This window comes from Colobus angolensis, unplaced genomic scaffold (assembly GCF_000951035.1).
Source record: "Colobus angolensis palliatus isolate OR3802 unplaced genomic scaffold, Cang.pa_1.0 Scaffold544, whole genome shotgun sequence".
Lineage (NCBI taxonomy): Eukaryota > Metazoa > Chordata > Mammalia > Primates > Cercopithecidae > Colobus > Colobus angolensis.
Genome location: NW_012118977.1, coordinates 248,725 through 267,670, shown reverse-complemented (window position 1 = coordinate 267,670; position 18,946 = coordinate 248,725). Strand labels below are relative to the sequence as shown.

Below are 18,946 nucleotides of genomic sequence, written 5' to 3'. Positions count from 1 at the left end.
AGTCCTTACCCTAGACTGTGAACTTGGAGTGCATGGATCTGCCCCTTATTTATTCTAACATCTCCATGAGCTATCATCTCTCCTGACACACTGCAGATAAGCAATCACATTTGTTGCATTGTCCCTTCTTCTTTCCCCCAGGAAGAGTATTTTATACAATCTCTAGATAATAGAAAAGAAACTTAAGAAATTAAATTAGGGTTGTTTCTGTAGAGGTTACAATCAGAAGAGTGAATGGTTTTGTTGGTTATGATTCCCTTCCACAGAATTCTTGTTCAGCAGAAATATCCTGGTGGCTAACCATGCATTCATCTCTTGGGCCACAGAGGAGACAGAGTATAGTGAGGGTACATGAGACATTTTACAGCAGACAGCACACTACGAAGCACTTAAATCCCAGAAATTGCATACGGAACAGCAGAGCAATCTGATCTACAGAGCTGAGATTCTAAGAACCTAAAACTCTGATTTCTTGGCTTAGAAATTCATTTGCAATTACTGACCACAGAGAAAGCTGCCCTGGAAAATTTCATTTGCTTGGGATGATGAAATTGAGAATTGAAAAAGTACCCATGAATCTTTGTGAGGAGACATACACTTTTTACTTGAAATACTTTATTTTGTTCTGTTGACTAGAGGAAAGCAAACCTACAAAACTGTTTGCCCAAATTCCACTCTCACAGAATCTTTAATAGAATAATTACAGCAAAAGGAACATCAAGGGCAGGATGATGTTGGAGAGGAACCAACCACTGGATTCGACAACTGGGCTGTGGTTCTGGGTCCCCAGGTGAGAGGGGTAGGGTGTCCTCTGGGTACTCTACTTAACTTTTATTTTCTTATCCCCCTGAACACAATTTAAATTAAATTTCACAATGAAAGGTATCAACAGGGTGACATCCTACCAAGTCCAGTTATCTCAGTAGCCACATTAGTTGAATTAAACCCAGCCTCTTATCCCCCTAAAAGTGACCCCCTTCATGGTTGTCATTCACTCCTTTAGGTCCCATGCAATACCAAATATAAACTACTGCATCCACCCGAGGGTGCCTGTTTTTCTTAACACAACACTCTTAGCATGACAAAGTAGAATAAAGAATGCTCTCACTTAGTTCCAAGCCAAGAATGAACCCCTGTTTTAGCTAGCATAAACCCAAACAAAAATCGAAAATATATGGTTAGTCCAAATCTCTGGGCCAATTAAACAGAATATTTTAAACTAAGTATTTGGAGCAGTTGGAATGGAATTGTGTCATTTTCTTTTCTTTTCTTTCTTCCTTTTTTTTTGAGATGGAGTCTCACACTCTTGCCAGGGCTGGAGTGCAGTGGCATGATCTTGGCTCACTGCAACCTCTGCCTCCGGGGTTCAAGCGATTCTCAGTCTCAGTCTCCCAAGTAGCTGGGATTACAGTTGCACACCACCACGCTCAGTTAATTTTTTTTTTTTTTTTTGTATTTTTAGTAGAGATGGGATTTCATTATGTTGACCGGGCTGGTCTCAAACTCCTGACCTCGTGATCTGCCCACCTCAGCCTCCCAAAGTGTTGGCATTACAGGCATAAGCCACTGCGCCCGGCTGGAATTGTGTCATTTTCTATGAGGTTTTCAAGGCCTTGGGGTCTCTGCTTTTTTCTTACTCTCTTCGTAATGGATTTAAAGACCATTTATAGGTTAACAGTTTACATTGTTTTATAATTATGACTCACAACTGTTGTCTGAGCTTCAGACCTATATCCATTTCATTTTGACTGTAGTATATTTAAGAAGTCTCACATATGTAAGAATCCCAACTGGGATGCTTGATTTTCTCCCTTCTACTCCCAGCAGCCTCCATCTGATGTGTTGCCATCATCCACACAGTGCCTCATGTTACATATGTATCCCGTTCATTTGGCTTCATCTTCACTATCACACATGTCCCTGAGCCAGTGATCCTCAGGCTCAATGACTTCTGATAAAAGCAAATATTGCCCAATGATTTCTGATAAAAGCAAATATTGAGGTTTCCCACACCTCTAGTACTTCTGAATCAAGTTATCTGAGAGCAGGACTGGGTAATATGTGCTGGTCCAAGCCCTCCAGATGGCTTTGATGCACACTGAAGTTTGAGAACCACCTCACTTAGCCACCCTATTCTAGCTAGACACCTGCAATACACTCATAATTGGTCTTTCTGCTGCTACTTTTGCCCCCTCTATTATCTTCCCAGCAGCCAAAGTAATTTTATTCCTAAATTTGATGCAGCTACTCCCTCAGTTCCTTGCTTAGTACTTCTTAGTGGCTTTTAAATGCACTCAGAATAAAATGTTTAAAATATATCATGACACACAAGGGATTGCATGAATACGGCTCTTACCTATTGCTCTAACATCTCCTCTTACCCTTCCTCTCATTTCCCTTGCTGATTAAATCATCACCACATCAGCCAACTAGTTTTCACATTGCTGGCTTCTCTTGTAGTAGGTCCTTCCTTTTCTACCTCCATTATCCTATCTACCACCTTTTCCACTATCATACTTCAGTATTTCCATGTACGTATCTGTTTGCTGTGTACCATGTAACTCCATCCTAGATGCTGAGTTGCACAAGAACAGGGACCACATTTATTTCATCTCCACTGTGTACCTACGCATATGACTCGTGCAGTGCTTCTAACTTGATAGCTATTTAAAACCAAAACCAAACAAACAACAAAAACTTGCTGAATAGCTAATCAAATGCAATTCTTATAAAGGATAAAATACAAACCAAACAAATAAAAATAAACCAGTGTTAATGTTTGTTCTTAAAATAGTGTGCTTAAGAACCCCCATGTAAGATCCCATCTGAAGGTGGTGAATGCTACTTGGGAATTCTTATGGATATTGGACAAATTAAATGTGCCAGAAATTTAACAAGAGTGCAGGGTTTATGCTGGCAAAGATTAACGAAGCTATGTAATCCACTGGGTCTTACAATAAGCCCTGAGCACTTCACCTATGTCCCAAAGACCTTGATTCTCTACCTTTAGTTTTGGCAGACCCATCTTCATATCACATGGCAGCACCCAATAAAAACACACTTTGAGTGTGTCATCCAGGTTATACTGCTTTAATTCTGCTTTTGGTTACTACCCCTTGAGTTCACCTTTTAGGTTTTTGTTTGTGTTGTTTTTATTTTCTCCTTTTACTTGCAAGTTTAGTGTGCCTTGGATTCAGAATAACCTTAGCTTCTCTTTTGATCTTGGCCGTTTGCATTCATATAAGCCATGGATGGTACCTGTTGATTCCAACCATTCCTGGATGCCAGAGCATAATCCTTTGGACCCAATTTTAGTGCCAGTTCATGTGTATGGTGCACCTCACGATGGGGAGAACTGGACAGGTGCAAAAGCAGGTCTAGGCTAAGGCTATGTGTAAATGAGGTCATTGGCCTGTAGTGGCTTCAGCCCTCCCTATGTGAACAACCCTTTCTTCTTAGAAACCACGACATAACCTTCCACTTCCCAAGAAATGGATTTGCTTTCCACACCCAAGAAGCCTTGTTCTCAATAATTCAAAAAGTACCTCCTGAGTTATAGACTAATAAAGGCTAATGGCATAATTTATTGCTTTATAAAAGACATTAAAGGAATTTTCTAGGATAGAGACTGTGATGGTTAATCTTATGTTCTACTTTGCCATGGAGTGCCCTGATAGTTGGTCAAATATTCTAAGAGTGTCTGTGAGGTTTCTGGATTAGATGAAGATTAGAATCAGAAGGTGAGTAAAGCAAATTACCCTCCCCAATGTGGATGAGTCTTATCCAATTATTTCAAGGCCTGAATAGAACAAAAAGGCTAAGAGAGAATTTTTTGACTGTTTTGGAGCTGGGGCATTGGCTGATGGATTTGATATAATCTCGTGAAAGGAAGTGGCTTCTTACTTAAGGTCACTTTTATAGAAAGTGGGAGAGGTTACAAAAATGGGAAGCACTGCAATTACTCAGATAATCCCATTATAAATCTCACATAAAGTGATACACTCAAATGTGTCAAAATACTAATTAAAAAATCAGTACCACCAAATAAAGAAGAAAAAGGAAGCAAGGAATTGGAGGAGGCAGAAGAAATAAAAAGTTTAACCAAGAGAAGGATCTTAAGTAGTAACCTGTTTGCTAAGTAACTCCATCTCAGATTAAATGAGATAATTCACACAGGTGATGAATATAATGCACAAAACTCAATGCACATTTCCCATCATCATCATCACCATCATTATTATTGGATATCAGTTCCTCTTGATGCCCACAACAAATTGCATGCCCACTTGTATATGCACACAAACATTAAACAAAAATCATTTGTATAACTGAGCAAATTAAAAGTCTGTTCATTCATCTCAACAAGGGAAGAAGGGAAGCAGGCAGAACTCACATTGAGCTGAAGTTCGTCTGTCCACTGCCCGATCAGACGGTAACCCGGGTTGCTGGTGTTTGTGGTCTGGTACTGAAAGATGTCATAACGGCCAGGTGCATCCCCGTTCTTGTTAAACATCACTGGAGTGCCAGCACTACCTAAGGAAGACAGAAAAAATGAAAAATTCTAAAGTTAAACAAGATTCCTTATATCTCTTGTACTATGGGTGACAGGCTAGAGACTTGCTGAGGAGCAAGGTAGTTAATAGATATCCCCTTTAATAGGTCCGCCAAAACGGCCCCTGGAATTCATAGGCAATTTATCACTATGGCCTATGGATTTTAATTATAGAAGGTGGAAGACTACTTCTCCTTTTGAATAGTTTCACTGTTTCTCAATATTTCCTAAAATTTTATTCTAGTATTTTCCCCTTTCTGAGGAATAAAAACTATATGCATTATTTTTAAGAGACAGCCTTAAGTTTATTATGCTCCTGATGATGATGATTTTGACTATTATTTTACTTTCCATCTAACACTAAATTGTGGTCAAACAATTTCAAAAATAACACATTAATATTAAAAGAGAAATGCTATGTAGAAAACAAGAATAAGAAAAATGTATTTAAATGTATTTTTCTACTCATTCTATTTTAAATATTTTTGCTGGTTATTTCTAATTCATATAATTAACAGGGTAAAACGTCTAGCAGTGTGTTTGGCAGGCAATGTTTATTTATTTAAAATAAATATTGGTTTCTTTCTCAGTTTCTCATTTGGATCTTCTTAAAATGTCTATCTTAAGACACAATCAATTATTTTGGCAGAATTAGACTTTGGAGTTAATTTTAAAGAACCAATATATTTATTAAGCATATATACCTATATCTACATCTGTATCTATCCATCCATACTCAATATATAAGTGTATACGGTTGGATGAGTAAAGAATCCTTAATATTAACCCCATAGAACAACTGGAAAACAATATACAAATAATGCAAGACATGAGTTTTGGTTAGTTTCAGCAACAGTTACAAAAGAATCACAAAACATTCAGTAACTGAGTTCTGTTTCTTTCATGATCCCCTGGAACTTGGAAAAAATACCACTGGCCACATGATAACATGATATATGACTGCTATCTGTCTGTAGGCTAATACTGGACCAATATTCCCAGGAAAAAACAATGCTCTATTTCCTGCCATTTACAAACTGAAATGGTTCTTTGGCCACACACAGTTTCAGCCATTGACCCAAATTTGGCGGCACCAAAGCAATGCTGCTCCGAGAATGTCAGTGTCCTCTCCCAATGTGAGCCCCAGCTTGCTGTTTCCGGGGGGGGGGGAAAAAAAAGAAATTTATAGTGACAGAGAAATTAAAATTGGATACCAGTTAGAAGAGGGCAACTTTGGTGCAATGAAAAATACATTTGTCTGGGGAGCTGAAAGCATTGTTATATCTGGTTTTGAGGCATAAGCAAATGAAACAATTATAAAAACTATAAAAAATCATTACCATCTATTGAACACATATTTTAGCATCATTCTTGTGTTGAGTTAGTTGTTTGTGTGGGGATGTTTTCAACATCATGGCTGCTTCCTCAAGGTTTGGCTTTTTTTTTTTTTTTTTTAACTATTTTAAGCATATTTTTCCCTGTCTGGTTAAGATGCTGTCATAACTCTCATTTGAATATGAATATTCAAATTGCCTCGGTATCCATCTCATCCTGTCTCTGTCTTGTCACCCTTGCTCTACATATTTGAAGGCAGTCTTCACCCATTTCCTGTTTTTGTGTTCTAGACAAACAGGGCTCTATAACCTGAACAACTTGAGTGGCTTACTCTGCTCCTGGAACTACCAAGAACGAGCTACTGAGTTCCTTTGCTTATACTCACACACTCTTCAAGTTAACAAATCCAACTCTGTCACAGGAAACATACCTAGGTAATTCCTTGATATGGTTTGGCTGTGTCCCCACTCAAATCTCATCTTGACAAGTAGCTCCAATAATTCTCACGTGTTGTGGGAGGGACCCAGTGGGACATAATTGGATCATGCAGGCTGTTACCCCCATACTGTTCTTGTGGTAGTGAATGAGTCTCACCAGATCTCATGGCTTTAAGAGGGATTTCCCCTTTTGCTTGACTCTCATTCTCTCTTGCCTGCCACCATGTAAAGACATGCCTTTCGTCTTCCACCATAATTGTGAGGCTTCCCCAGCTTCATGGGACTGTGAGTACATTAAACTTCTTTTTCTTTATAAATTACACAGTATTGGGCATGTCTTGGATTAGTACAAGCCCTGAACCCCAATAAAGATTTTGGCACACTAGCTCCTTCCTCCCTTTCTGCTCCCCACCTGCTGGCTAAGTGCTCATACCTAACTGGTATCTAATTTAAATTTCTCTATCATTATAAACGTTTTTTTATTTTCCAAACAGCAAGCTGGAGCTCTGGGAGTGGACACTGATCTCCTATGAGCAACACTGCTTTGGTCCAGCCAATTTGAGTCAACAGCTGAAGCTGTGTGTGGCCAAATCACCATTTCAATTTTTTTTCTGTCTTTTACCTAGACGCTACCCCCAAAGACCACAAAGGCACCCACTTTATCATAACAGGGATCTCTTAAACCTGCTGTGTGTAAGAACCTACACAAGTCTTTCCAATATAGGAAGAAAATAATGACAACAAAAACATCAATAACAACAAAAGATTTTTAATATTGGATTTCTGATTTCGACAAGCCTTGAGAGTATCTAAGAAAAAGAAATAAAATCTGGATTTCACATGTTATTAGCAAAGAAATGAGAATCCTGTCAGTTTGCACGAAGACATTATTATTCAGATACTCACCTTTTTCTTTCACATTGGATAGTAGGATTCATGTTGTGCTTTGCTGTAATTCTACAGCTTCTATTCATTAAACAGTACGATTTGAGCTTTTCATAGTCTTTGAGAGGAGAGAGGAAGACTATTGCAGGCGTGGGGCTCCAGAGGAACTCAAGTGCACCAGCTACATATTCATCAGAATGGGCCCCCTCACCTAATCTTTCTCCCTTCTTGCAATCTTTGTTAGAAGAAATGGTCTTGTCATGCCCTTTCCATTCTCATTAAAGTTCCGGTTTAAAAAAATTAAGGCAGAAGAGCTGAATACTTTATCTAAGTGATGACTTGTAATAGCACATTGTGTGGCTTTGACCTTTTTGATGGATTCTCTAATGCAGCTGTCTTATTATTTTCAGTTTTTTAATCCCCACATCTCCTTTTTAACAGCATCCATTAACTTCTCAAAAGAGAATAAGAAGCATCGTGTTCAATGAACTCTATATTTTAAAAAGGTCCAGAGGAGATAAAGAATTCACCAATGGGGAAATGATTCCCCACAGAGATGCCCACAAGGCATTAGAGCCAAGATGCAAGTACACCAGGGCAAAAGAAATAGGGCCACCTGACAAGATGGGTAACAGACAGTAAAGGACAGATAACAGATTGTACTGAAGTCTGAAATCTCTGAGAGTCTCTGAATTTCTTTCTTCTTGGACAGAGAAGGAATAGAGACTCAGATAGCCCAGATAATAAAATAGTCTTCTGCATCAACGTTTTACCTGACACATTTTCTGTTCTCATTTTACCAAACCATGCACAGATTCCAGGAACGTTACATTTGTTTGGGGTTCCTGTTATCTCTTTCTGACCAAGAAACCACTCTGAATATTAGTACTCAAAACAGTGACAACACTTATTTCATAATTTGGTCAGAGCTCTGTGGGGACAGCAGCTCTCTGGTCCACTCATGTCAGCTGGGGCAACTTGAGGCTCTCATGTCTGACAGTTGATATTAGCTAACAGGTGGGACCCTCAGCTGGGGTTGTAGCCAGAACATGTGGCTACACGTGGCCTGTCAGTGGGGCATCTAGGCTTCCGCCCAGCATGGTACCCATGCTCATAGTCCAAATGCTCCAACAAAACTAGACAAAACTATTTTGCCTTAGAAGTCACAGTGCTACTTCCAAATTAATCACAGGCTCACTCAAAGGGAGGAAAAATAGATCTCACCTCTTGATGAAGGAAAGCTAACATCATATTGCAAAAAGAGCATGTGAGATCTGCCATCTCTACAAAATATAACCTACTCCAATTTGTTTTCTAGAAACTAGTAAATTGAAGCACAGACATGCTTCGGATGAAATCCTTCATTCTATAGCTATTATTTGAGATTTTATAATCAAGACACCAAATTTGTTAAGTTTATATTTGTAAGTATTGCCATATGGTTGGATGGGCCAACATAAAGGTAACTAAAATGAATTTAGGCTTGGGACTTTGCATGGATTTGGGTTGCAGGAAAAATATCTAGGCATGATAAATTACCCATTTCTTTCCTCAATGCATAAGAGGAGGCTAAACACTTGATGAAACTGTATCAAACACCTTTAGGGTACGATATTATCATTTCTTAAACTGCTACTTTGGCAAATACGAAGACCAGAACTGTTAAATTATACTCTGCTGTTAACAAAACTCCTATCTATACAGCAAACTTTGTACTAAAGTAACCGTGAAACATAATCTCAAGCTTACTGAGACAAAGAAAAATCAAAATCCTCCTAAAACATGCAAAATAAAGTTTAAATTTTTCACAATGGATTGGAAAAAGACTTGAGTTCTAGATCTGTCTCTGTCCTTTGCTAGCTATGGAGTCTTAGGCAAATATTTTTTCTCTAAGATTTGATTTTTTAACCAAAAGTCAGAAAATTGAATGAGTAAAACATGTCAAGTTCTTTTCCCCTCTAATCTTTGCTCACTTAAAGTGACATAGGACCCACTGATTAAATTTAGCACAGTTTCTTTGCTTTACAAAACTTTTGAGCCTTGTCATCCATGAGTACTGCAGTGTCTTAGGAGCCAGAAGTCTCTTAGCTGTCATATGGAAGAAAAAGATATCCTCAGAGAAAGAAGATTTTGTTGACCATAGAGTATGATTACAATGATGACAAAAAAAAAAAAAAAAACACACAAAAGAGAAAAAATTAGCCCTTCCTGAAATTCCCATGAGACCTCAGATCTAAGAGGCAGCAGCAGGAATGATGCAGGAAGCCCTTGCTCTCAGCAACTTGAGTAACATTCAAGGAAGCAGATTGTGGACTTAGTTGTCCTGTTTCTCAAATGTAACATCATCGCTACCTAGCTGTATGGATTTGAACATCGTAATTCTTAAGTTCCTCATGAATCAGTTTCCTTATCTGTTAAAAAAAAAAAAAAAAAGGAAAAAAATAGCATCCTAAACCATTATGATGTTTTAAAGATAAAATAAGCCAATGCATAAAACGTTTAGCAGTTTCTGGCACACAATAACCACTTAATAAGCACAAGCCCTTTGAATAGCTCAGCTATTCTGGCTTGTCAACAGACAATCCCCTCTTGACATAATGGGTCTATAATCATTCTCTAAAAGAAGAATCAGGGAAGAACCATTAAGAAAACTTACCAAATTTTATTTTTGTTGCTAGTGTTACGAATGGTCACACATATCCATGAACCAGAATAAAAAATCCAGAAATTGATGTCAGCATATGAAATACAATGATTGAAAAAAATTAAAATTTATATTTGTTTGACTCTGGGAAAATTGGTTATACAAATATTAGGAGATTCTGTAACATCAAGAAAAAATACAGAAAGAACATAACTTATAGTTGACCTTCTTTCTCTCCATCTAAAGTAGGAAACTATTGATTCCCATATGGAATGTGGCTCCTCTTCATTCAGATACTAGGTAACTCTTGAAAGATTGATACCATGTTGTGGTTTTAAATGAGTTGTTATTAAGAGAAAAAAGTAAAGAGTTTTTTAAAACCATACTATATCCAAACCAGGAAATTAACACTGATAGAATATTATTGAAACTAATCTGCAAATGTTATTAAAATTCCTCCACCTTCCCATTAGTGGTTTTTCTAGCATAGGATTAATTAATATTTCCACATTACATTTGATAGTAATACTTTCTTGGTCTCTTTGAGTCAGAAACAGTTCCTTTATCTATTATTCTCCTGGACACTTTAGAAAAGTACTTGCCAGTGATTTTATAAAACATCTTTTAACTTGGATTTGTTTGATGTTTCCTTAAAATTAGGTTTAAGGTATACTTTTCAGCAGTAAAACCTCAGAAGTGATGCTGTAATCGTGCCACTGTATCGTATCAAAAGGCACACAATGTTCATAAGTCTCATTAGTGATGATGTCCACCTTGATCCCCTGTTTTACATGCTATCTCCCAGTGTTCTCCACTACAAAGCTACTATTTTCTTTTTGGTTATTCATATATATCTTGATGGAAGGTACTTTGACGCTATGCAAATATCTTGTTTCTCATCATATTGTAACCCCATACTTTTAGCATCCCATGATTCTTGCCTAAAAAAATTACTACTTAGGTCTTTACTAAAAGGCAACTCTGTATTTCCATCTTAACTTTATTCCATCATGCTGCCTATTCTCTTGCATTTGTTTAATTAGTTCAAGTGTTTATTGATATCAGTATGGACTCATGGTTATTTATGTTATTTTATGAGTTATAATCCACTGGGATCCCAGAGTTGGCCAATGGGATCTCTTCCAATTTAGTTTCTGTGCCCTTTCAACATGACCCCTTCAGTTTTTGAGAACTTTCTTGTATTCTGGCACAGCATGCTTCAAGCTTATTTTGGGCTTTCCCTGCCCCAGGATTCCCTGGTCCCAACCATTCTTTAAGGGTTCTTCTACCTTTTTAATTTAACAATGGTATTTATCAATGATATCTGTGTGCTAGATGTGTTCATTTTTACCTGTGTATCATTGCTCTCAGGCCCTCTCAGGGAACAGAGCCAGGCAGAATTGGTATATATAATACACATATAAAATTTACTTCTATATTTACCCATTGCATGTTTATTAAAAACCATACATATTATAATCCAACACAACAGGGTTCATTCTAGATTTCCCTCATTCCTTATTAGTGGTTTCTATCTTAGATAATGAGAAAACTGGCTCTCATTATTCACAATATATATAATTATTTTCTCAGTCCTATTATATACATAGATTAGCTTCAGAATTGTGAAAAAAACACAGATTTACTAGATATTGTCCAATGTACGTGTACAGTTATTTTTGTCTTCAGTCTTATATAGTCAAATACTATTTTCCAAAATTACTTGCATTCATGATTTCTTCCTCACTCTCCTTCACTTTAGTTATGTAATTTATAAGATAATTTGTTATTGTCCATGTTGAATGTTGCATTGCTCATACATTCGAGTATACTTATTTAATTCTTGGCATGTGAAACATTAAGATGTTGTAAGAGTCGAGATTATTCAAATAGATATTATCAGAGTGTGCTTCCTCCTATTCCTTTTATCCTATTGGCACATTTATTCACCTATCTCTACCCACATATTTTAGGTAACCTATCAATTTATAAAAGAGTTTTGTACTCTGAGAAATAAGTTTAAAACTTGAAATATGGTTGATGTGGCAAATTACAAACATTACTTCTATTAACTTGAGTATTGTGATGTTACTTTATAAGTGTGTGTGTGTGTGTGCGCGCGCGCGTAGCTTTTCATTTATGGTTCTTGGCTCATAATTACCATAACCTTTGTTATAATGTTGGGGCACTTTAGGCCTCAGAAAACAATTTCTCTTTCCGAACTTCTCCTGCCCTCCTTCTACCAGCCTAAGGTAGGATTCTAACCTTCCTCCACCTTTTTGTTAACAGGCCATCAGACCCTCATTTTAGAACAGTCCCGTCCCATACCCTGGAGGAAGAAATGCTGCACAGATAGACCAAGAAAGATGTGGACAGACAGGCTTTGCTGGGTATCACTGCTTAACCTGTTAGTATTAGAGTATATCCTTTGTGTCCAATCACATTTCTTCACGGTTATCGATCATGCCTATTCAATGAAATCTTCATAAAAGGCCCAAGAGGACAAGGTTCAGAGAGCTGAACACATGGAGGCTGACAGGAAGGTAAGCAATAACTCATCTGTGTGCAGGGGAGGCCAGCACACCCCAACTCTATGGGGACAGAAGCTCCTGCTCTCAGGACCCCTTCAGACCTTGGCCTATGGATCTCTTCATCTGGAGGTTTATTTGTATCCTTTAAAATACCCTTTGTCATAGATTTAAGTAAGTGTTTTACTGAGTTCTGTGAGTTGCTCTAGGAAATTAATCAAACCTGAGGAGAGGATTGTGAAAACTCCAGTTTATAGCCAGCCCATTGGAAGCACAGACAAAGCAACCTAGGGTTTGCCACTGTCATTGGAAGTGGCAAGGGGAGGAGTCTTGGGAACCAAGCCTCCAATTTGTGGGGCTCGATAGCATGCCAGATACATCATGTAGGAATTGAAGTAGAGGACACTCAGCTTATGTCCACTGCAGAATTTATTGCTAGCTTGGTGTGTGGAGGAAACGTCTCCCCTGACATTTGGTCATGGAAGCCTTCTGTGTGAATTCTTGTTGTGGTATGAGAGCAGAGGAAAAATGGCTTCAGTTTTTCCATATTCAAAGGTACCTACAGCAACTGCTCCTTTCCCTTCCTCTTCCATCCCATACCCACCTAAATTCACCAAAGAAGAATTTGGTTGTGTGCAAAAAGAAAAAAAAAAAATCTCTATTTCAAGAAAACGAGACCAAACCATAACCCCCCAAATATATTGTAATTCATTCTTCCATTCATTTGTTCATTCATGCATTGATTCAGTCACTTAAAGTTTTATAATCAAGCAAGTTTTGACACATATTTTAAAGCAAATCATAATAAAAATTTAAAACTTATGAAACAGAATTCCAACACTTAGGATTCCAAAAAGGATGGATTTTTGGAGACTCACCATTGAAGTTAACATTGCGGATATACTTCAGCAACTTCTTGCCTCCAGCTTGCTCCATCTCTGGACAGACACCCCGGTAGTCAGCACAGAGATCCTTGTTCATGTGGTGAAGGGCATGAGCCATAGCATAGACCGCGTCAATCACAAACTGGACTTTACCCTCCTGCTCATAGTTGGAATCTTTTCCAATTCTCTCCTGTCCTGCACATTAAAACAAGAAACACACACACACAAATTGGCATTGAGTAGAATGTCTAAATTTAAAAGTAAACTTTCAATTACGCTTAAAGAAAACACTGCTTCGACAACTACAGTAATTCAAGTCACATTTGCCTACCATGTGATAGCCAGCTGGTATCCATATCTAGCTACCACGTTAGGTTTCTCTAGTAGTTTGTAATATTTTACTCTGTGACACCTTACCTGCTATTCAAAATATAGTGGTCCCTTAGAATAAAAGGATCTTTGAGATTAGAAGCTGGGTTGCCACACTCAAGTCTGAAAAGCTTGCTTACTCTAGAAAGATCAACTGGATAATGACAGAAAACAAACTAAATTCCACACCTGAACTCATTACCTTCTACATACCTATTGTACCGTCTCAACTGTCGCCTGTCTCAATTGTTAGTATTACTGGAGATTCAGATGCTCAGGCTAGAAACACTGATGTCAGTTTTCTTTCTCTTCTCTTTCACAATCCCTGCTCTCACATATGTAAGTCTAATAAATTCTAGCAGTTCTACCTGTGAAATACTGAAGAGTCTCAAACACTCCACCAACGGCCTATTTATGCCTCCTACCATTTTCCATCAGGTGCAAAGCTCAATGTCTCCCTTCATCCATTCATTCCTCCATATTCACCTTTACAAACTATTGAGTTAGTCCCACCATTCCCACACTAATAATCCTTCAATGGCTCTCTACTGCCTACACATTAAATCCAGATCCCTTTTACTGGTAACAGCGGATATTTATCATTTTGCTCCCATCTGCCTAATGATGATAACAACTGATACTGACTAAGTCCCCACACTGTGTTGAAAGCTGTGGATGTGGAATTTTTATGTCATCATCACTTTGTGAGGTAATTTTTTTTCTCCTTATGATACTGATGGGAAAGCTGAGCCTTATAGACATTAAATCACCTTCCAAAGGTCATTTACAGGTAGAGCAATGATGATGGCCCAGGCTTGTCAGATCCCAATGCCCACATTCTTCTCATTACCTGGGCCCTGCCTACCCTCTCACATTTATTTTCCTTTACTCTTCCACATAGGTGTGACTACTGTTGCTGTTAAACTATCTTTGCTCACGCTGTTTACTTTGCCAGGGAGATCCTTCCTCTTTGCTTCCACCATCATACTGAATTCCCAACTGTTTGTCACACTGAGGCACTCAATTGCAATTCAACATTCCCATAAAACAATTCAAAACTTGCTTATAGCATTGTCAATAGAATCATATTTTACTGCTTTACCAGGTGTCCAAGACATTTTTCTTGTTTTTACTCTTGGATCCCCACCATTGAACATAGCATTTAGCATCTAGTAGATATTAAATAACACTTGTTGCATTAAATTATGCATTCATTAAGTACATGACACCAGCAGCTCTCTCTAGACCTCTGTCCCTCTATGAAGAATAATTATCCACAAATTGCATTTCACTTTCACATCAATATTTTCCAAATTGTTTTCTATGGTACATTTATGTAGTGAAGAAACAATAAGAGTTCTACAACCTCAACCCCTTTTCCTGCAAAACACACAAAGGTTTCCCAACAGCCACTGTGCTAAAAAGTTTTAGGTTTCTTCACTGAGAGACTTTTCCAGAACATTTAACATTATACATAAAATGTAGTCTCCAAGAGGGAAATTTAGAATTTCCCAAATTTACTTGAATTTGTATTTTTCCATTTCAGAGCACCATTAATATCTCATATGCCAGAGAGCTGTGTTTTATATGTATCTCATTTAAATACCAAATCAACTTTATGCTCACTTCCTGTCACGGGATCTAGGGTTTTTCAGTGTATATAGTGTAGGATTTTTTTTAAAAAAAGATAAAATTTATCATGAATTTATGCAGCTACTTCGCATTCAAATTCAGGACTACAGAGTTTTTGCTTAACCTTGACACTCTTAAATCTCTACTTCCTTTCTCTCATGAGGAAAATCTTGGTTCTCGATATCGCTATGATTATTCATTTGCTTTATCCCATAATATACAGATAACATTCTTAGAATAACAATCATGTCTAACTAATAGTCTAAAAAGTATAGAACAGCCTTCTGCATATACTTGTATGTGTTTTTCAGTTTTTGCCTGAGTATTTTGGGGAAGAATTTTGAGAAGTAGAAGAGCTTTGTCAAAGGGTAAATGCATGTGTATTTTTTTAATATATATTGGCAAATTGCACTGTAAAAGGATCACATCATTTTGCTATCCCACCAGCAATGGATGAAAATGTTTGTTTCTCTGCAACCTTATGAGTATGCTGTCAAACTTAAATTTGCGTCAATCAGGTACGTGAGAAATGCTACCCCAGTGTATTTTTATTTGCATTTTTCTTGTTATAAAGGAAATTGAGCTTCTGTCATAAGGAAAGATGCAACTTGTTTCTTGTTTTTGTAAACTGTTCATAAAGAAGCCAATTCTGATAAAAAAATTACTGGCCATTTTCTTCTGTATTTAAAATTAATTAGATATATTAACTCCTTGAGATTAAGTTGCAAATATTTTTCCCACTTTGTCATTACTCTTTTACCTCCTTTAGGTATCTTTTTCCAAATAAAAATTTATTATTTTTTTCGAATACAATGTATTGTTTTAGTTTTCTCTTAATACATCTGGATTTTGAATCATAGTTAGAAAAAATGAGCCCACTTCCAGAGTACAGAAGTTTTCATCCATGTTTTCTCTTAGTACTCATATAATTTTTTAAGTTAAATATTTGACTCACTTGGAATGTATTTTGTTATGCAATGTGAGAAATGAATCGAAATTTTATCTTTTACCATACAGCTATGCAGTTATTGCAATATATGACAGTTCACCTTCTCTTGCTGATTTGAGGTTCTGCCTTTACTATATGTTAAATTTCCACATGACTGGGTCCACTTACGGATTTTTAAAATCTGTTTCATGGTTTACTTTCTCTATCCATGCACCAAACCAGAGTTTCACTTATAAAGGCTTTATAACATGTTTTAATAACTGACACAGCAAGCCCCTCTGTGCCAGATTTGTTGATTTTTAAAGATTTTTCTGAATAATTTATTTCCTCAAATAAAATTTATTAACCATTATCTTCAGAAAGAAAATCTAGCAACGTGGTGGTCCTTTCATTGGATTTTCGTTGTATTTAAAAATAAACTCGCCTAGAACAGAAGCCTTGCTGAGGTTGAATCTTCCTATCTGTACCTTCATTTGCTCAAGTCTACTTTTGCTTCTCTCAATAGTGTTTAAAGTTTTCTCATACAGGTTTTGAATGTTTCTTGCAAAGTTAGCCACGATGTTTTATTCATTTTTGCTATTATAAGTGTGGTGTTATTTTTCATGAAACGTTTTATTGGTATTTCATCGTATATATAAAAGCTACTCTTTGCTACGTTGTGGCTGTTTTACTGTTTTCCAACTTTCTGTTATGAAAAATTTCAAACATAGAGCAAGGTTAAAAGAACTTTAGAGTGAACCCACTAACTAAATTCTAATATTACCATTTTACTATATTTATTTTATAAGGCTATTCATTTTTAACATTAATTTTATAACCTGCTACTTTATAAATTTCTCTTATTTTTTATAGAACTTAGAAAAAGCAATCTTGGAGGCATTTTAACGATTATAAAATATACACTGTGAAATAGGTTCAGACTTATAATTGAGGGGAGCCATTTCCAAACTATACTAATAAAGACAATCATCCTGGAAAGAATGCCTTGAAAAATAATTGTATTATTTTACATAATAAAATATTTTATTATCTGTGAAACATTGCAGGCTTTATCCCTTTCTCAGAGAGTCTCCAGGTATGTTAACATATTAAAGGTTCTGAGAAGACTTATGCATTAAATTTGTCTTTGGAGCTAATAGGACTTGAAAATGTAGCCTTATATCAACAAAATCAGAAGTGACAAGTTTATGTTTCATAAAAAGGATGTAAGCTTTATTTTCCTTAGTATGGCAGTCACAATTATTTGCCAATCTCAGAGTCTTTGACTACTCATCTACCACCCCTACTCCTTGTCTCCCAACCGAAATCTGATTCTGTTCAGATATTGGAGGCCACCAATGGGAGTGAGGATTTCTGGACTTTTCACTGAGTTAATCCTGATTTGTCTAAGCCAATCCAATCTCCTCTGCAAGGACTGGTGTAGGAACATGGGATAGGTTACAATTCTAGCCAGTGAGATATAAAGAAAGAGTTTGCTGGAGAATTTCTGAGAAAGTTTATTTATTCTTACAAAGAGATTAGTCAATTGTATCAAAAATCCCCCACACCGCAACCTGTCCACACACCCTGCAACTACTCTAGTAATTTTGTAGTCCTGAAGAAACGATAGCAAACCGATGACAACAGGGTAAATACTTGATAGCGAAGTGAAAATGCAACTGAACCGTGAGTTAGCCAAACTTGAAATCACCCTCCACTAGGTCTTCCAAGTAATACACGAAATGGTTCAGCCACTTACTAAAGCTTGATCGTCAATATTTTCCAGGTTTATTTAAATACTACACTTCTTATTCATATACCCATTTACAAAATTCTAAGGGACTAGCATTAAACACACCCACACACACACTGAAATACAGTGTTAAGAAATATTTTCAACAACATAGCTTGAAGTGGACCAAAGAAAAAGCAGCTTTTTTTCAATTAATTCTCTGTTAACAGGACATTGTTTTGATCTCCGTGATTTAATGAGACATTATTATATTCTTTATTTGGAGGAAGTTCATCCTTTTCATTACGTTTTCTAGGAAAGGGTCTGCAGTTTAGGTAAAATGAGAACTCTGAAGCATTATCTTTTTCCTCTCTGGTATGCAAAGCTTACCTTTTCAAGTCTCCTGATTTTCTTCTCTATTATTACTTTTGGCCAAATAGTTCAGTATTTACCTTTAAAAGGCACACTCTTTTAACCTTCTGTTGAATTAATTGTCAGTTGCATTACATAAGAATAACCCATAAATTCTTTCACTCTCAGAATTTCTAATGGTCATGCTATGGGGAAGGTCTTTTCTTTGAAATACCTGTTTAATTTGCCCATTTCAGCTTACTGCTTCCTCAGAATATATGCCTTAGATAAAATGTATCAGCAAATTATTAGGATAAAAAAGATACGGAAAATGAAAGATATAATGGATTTGAAATTGTTAATAAAAAATAAATAAAAAAATCCTGGCCAGGCATGGTAGCCAGTAATCCCAGCACTTTGGGAGGCCGAAGTGGGCGGATCACCTGAGGTCAGGAGTTCGAGACCAGCCTGGCCAACATGGTAAAACCCCATCTGTACCAAAAATACAAAGATTAGCCAGGCTCATGGCGCGTGCCTGAAATTCCAGCTACTCGAGAGGCTGAAACAGAATTGCCTTGAACCCAGGAGGCAGAGGCTGCAGTGAGCTAAGATTGCGCCACTGCACTTCAGCCTGGGCTACAGAACGAGATTCCGTCTCAAAAAAAAAAA

At 37.0% G+C, this 18,946-nt stretch overlaps 1 protein-coding gene across 1 annotated transcript in view; it reads right to left on the bottom strand.

The window, feature by feature from the left end:
* GRM7 (glutamate receptor, metabotropic 7) overlaps window positions 1–18,946 on the bottom strand; it is a 420,030-nt gene that overhangs the window by 229,959 nt on the left and 171,125 nt on the right. The window contains exons 5-6 of the mRNA XM_011961283.1: window positions 13,260–13,460; window positions 4,394–4,533 (exon numbers count right to left, since the gene is read on the bottom strand). Coding sequence (XP_011816673.1) covers window positions 4,394–4,533; window positions 13,260–13,460 — 341 coding nt within the window. The remainder of the gene's footprint in view (window positions 1–4,393; window positions 4,534–13,259; window positions 13,461–18,946) is intronic.